Here is a 3503-nt window from a genome sequence, read left to right as displayed (position 1 = left end):
CAACTTATCCAAGTCTCATCGTATAATTGATATGTTTGAAATACAATTTCAAGTGATTAATTTAAAAAGTAAATCAGTAACTAATAGTTATAACTTATCCAAATCTGATTAGCTAATGATTCCAACTTATCCAACATACAATTACTTCCCTATATATAAAGGGAGGTTGGGCAATTAGGAATTTGTACTCACACCTCGAGAAGAAGAAGAAAAAACTCTCTCATTCCATCTATAAAATATAATGGGTCTCCCTAAGTACGCTGCATTCAAAAGCGAAAAAGCTGGGAAGTACCTTCAATACCTTCATGAAGGTCCAATTAAAGGTAACCTACAATACTCTTCTGATAACGTTGCGAACATGTTCTCAAAGTTCACATTGGAGCCATCCAAGACGAGTAATTATGTAAACATAAGATGTTGCTACAACAACAAGTTCTGGGCTTCTTCCAACGACGACAATCACATGATCACTCCCTCCCTTAGCAAGCCCGCCGAAAACGAATTCTTATCACCATGCACATTGTTTAGGATTGTCAAAGCTCCGGCAGAAGGAGCTTACTATTTATTGGATGTGTTGCGTCAATCGTATGTCTGTCGATGTACCACCAGCAAAATTCATGAGAATTGCCTCACAACTAGATACGGCAACCAAGATCATTACTACGACAGATCTCACATATTAATCGACTTCGAAACCATCGTCATGCTCCCCAAACATGTGGCATTTAAATGCGACATAGAAAAGTATCTGTGCAACTATTGGTACGAGAATCATGAATATCTCAAATTCGATTCCGATGACATTGGATTCTCGAAGGTAGGCCACCAAGTGTTCAACGTGGGTGATGGAAGCATTCGAATCAAATGTGACCATTCGAATAAGTTTTGGGTGCGTCAACCAAACAACTGGATCCTCGCGAACTCAACCGACACAACCACTAACAACAAAGATACCTTGTTCTGGCCGGTTAAGGTTTCTAAAAACGTCGTGGCACTTCGCAACCTCGGCAATAACAGTTTCTGCAAGAGATTCACTCATGAGAATAAGGAGCATTGTCTCAGCGCTCATTCAAATACCATTTCGAGGGAGGCACAACTGGAGATCGTTGAGCCTATTATTTCAAGGGAAATCTACAATTGTAAGTATCGAACTATGGATGCTAGAGTGTATGACGAAAAGGTACTAAATATGGCAACCGGGGAAGCTACCAACGGCGCCACGAAAGAGACGAGTATGGCAGTAAGTTTGAAGTACGTAGTAGAAACATCTAAATGTTGGGAATCTTCGGTCACCGCGGGTTGGGGTGTGACGACATCTATCAAAGCTGGCATTCCTGAAATTGCAGAAGCTGGAATCGAAATCAACTATAATGAAGAGAAGAGTCACACGTGGGGAGAAACTATTACAGAAATGAAAGAAGTGATGGTAACATATACTGTCAGTGTACCAGCAAAGACAAGGATGAAAGTCACTCTTCTTGGAACCAAGGCCAAATGCGATGTCCCGTTTTCGTACACACGACGAGATGTTCAAAGGGATGGAAAACAAGTTATTACAGACTGTGATGATGGCCTTTATGTTGGAGTCAATTCCTACAAATTTGATTATCAAAACAAGCCTTTGCCTCTCTGATGAGCACCATATGATCTTAATATTAGACCTTTTCCTACAATGATCATCCTCTCTACTCTCTTCTCTCTCTATCATGGAATATACAAGTGTTATGTCTTGTGTGTGTATCTGTGCTTTATCTCTTGTTTTGGATAAAGCTTGAAATAAATGTCTAAATTAATACTATAATATAGTAAAATACAGCCTTTTATTTTGAAGCTTTTTATAAAACAACAACGTAATGCTTAACTGGCACCACAAACACCGCATAAAGTAAAGGAACAACAAAACCACACTCCTAAAAGAAAATCGAGAACAAGCAATTTTAGAAGATTAATGACCAAAATATCTCCAAAAAGGTCAAAGTTTTGACTTAGGGCATTGATCAATAGAGAATAATGAAAGAAAATTCGGAAATCAGAGGCAGGGAAGCGTTGAACAAGCGTTGCAATGCTGCAAGGCAGAGAGCTCATGGAAATAGGGCAGCATCGCAATGCTGCTTGGAGCATTGTGGCTATGATTAGTAATGCTGAAATTACCATTCGCATTGCAACGATACATTAGAGCATTACAACGCTGCAACTACTATCTATGTAAGCAGTTTTTGGCCGATTTGATTTGGGGAGGCACTTTTAGGCTATTTTAAGAGCGTAAAGTAATATTTCGGTGAGGCTTCCCTAGGAAGTATAATTCTGGATAGAGGCGGCATCTCGGAGCTTCAAAAGATCAAAGATTTGAAGAGCTCGTTGGGTTGCGATTCCATATTTGAGGACGAGAATCAAGAACATGGCTTGCAACTTCTTCCCTCTTTTATTTTTTTGACCTTTCTGTTTGGAAACCTCACGAATGGTCTATGTTTATATTGTAACCATGAGTGACTGATTTGTGTTTCTAGGGTGTTGATCTAGTTTTTTATGGATTGCAAAAACTGATTTGGTTATTTCTTGGATTGAATTTATGCATAATTATTTTAGCATGTTTGTTCTTAATACTTTTGATTAACTGACCACTAATTGAATGTTCTTTACTTAATGTCTGTCTCGAGAGAGAAGGTGTTGAGTTGGATCTAGCATATTAAACTGTTAATCGAGTATACATAAGAATGATAGGAGATTAATAGAGATTGTTGACGAAGGAACTTAATGTTGTGGCAAGTCAAGCGATAGAAGAGATTTGGGTCGATGGTTAGTCATTAGAAAGGGTTGAGCTCTAGAGAGGGTACCTGAATAAAAGGCTCCTAGATCTATAATTTGCATGAATCAATCTAAGGTCAAAATAATTAATTTGGTTGATCAGTTAGGACACCTGGGAATTGACTAGGTATGGTTCCCTGCAGTGGATGTGTGAAAACTAGTGCCCCTAGGTAAAATGATGCAAGTTTAGGGCCCTTTTTGTTGTTAAAAATATATAGCAATGCAAATCAGTCATACTATGTACCTAATAATCTCCAGGTATATAGTAGAACAATCTCTGTCATACTATATACTGAATACTTCCAAGGTGCATAACAGAGCAAATCTTTGTAACATGTGCATGTAGAGTAGCCTCCAAAGGGCAAAATACTGCAATACATGATCCAAAACCTATGTATATGTCGAAGTGGGTCCCAAAAACCTATGTCTCTCTAGTATACTTCGAAAATACATTCACATAGCATATGTGTAATCACCATGGGATACAAAGATCTAGTGGTTTCAAAACAACTTTCAATGTGAAAACTCGTTATTTTCAATGAATCTAAAAATTATACTTTATCAAATCATTCAAAAATCATACTCTTTTCTTCTTATCAACATTCCAGAAAACTCATTCTTTCATAAGAAATACGTTTTCACTAAACATTTCACTATCTTGAGAAACACTCAATGAAAAATATTTCATTTATAAAATT

At 37.6% G+C, this 3503-nt stretch overlaps 1 protein-coding gene across 1 annotated transcript; it reads left to right on the top strand.

The window, feature by feature from the left end:
• Positions 1–241: 241 nt before the first annotated feature.
• LOC120067657 lies at positions 242–1633 on the top strand. Its single transcript, XM_039019197.1, has one exon. It carries the CDS (start codon positions 242–244, stop codon positions 1631–1633), a length of 1392 nt encoding a protein of 463 aa, XP_038875125.1.
• Positions 1634–3503: the final 1870 nt, after the last annotated feature.

The sequence above is a fragment of the Benincasa hispida genome, chromosome 12 (assembly GCF_009727055.1).
Source record: "Benincasa hispida cultivar B227 chromosome 12, ASM972705v1, whole genome shotgun sequence".
NCBI classification, from domain to species: Eukaryota; Viridiplantae; Streptophyta; class Magnoliopsida; order Cucurbitales; family Cucurbitaceae; genus Benincasa; species Benincasa hispida.
This window is presented reverse-complemented; position numbering and strand designations above follow the sequence as displayed.

Bases quoted from the DNA above. Each gene is read 5' to 3' on its own strand.
- LOC120067657 (XM_039019197.1), top strand. From the start codon at position 242: ATGGGTCTCCCTAAGTACGCTGCATTCAAAAGCGAAAAAGCTGGGAAG.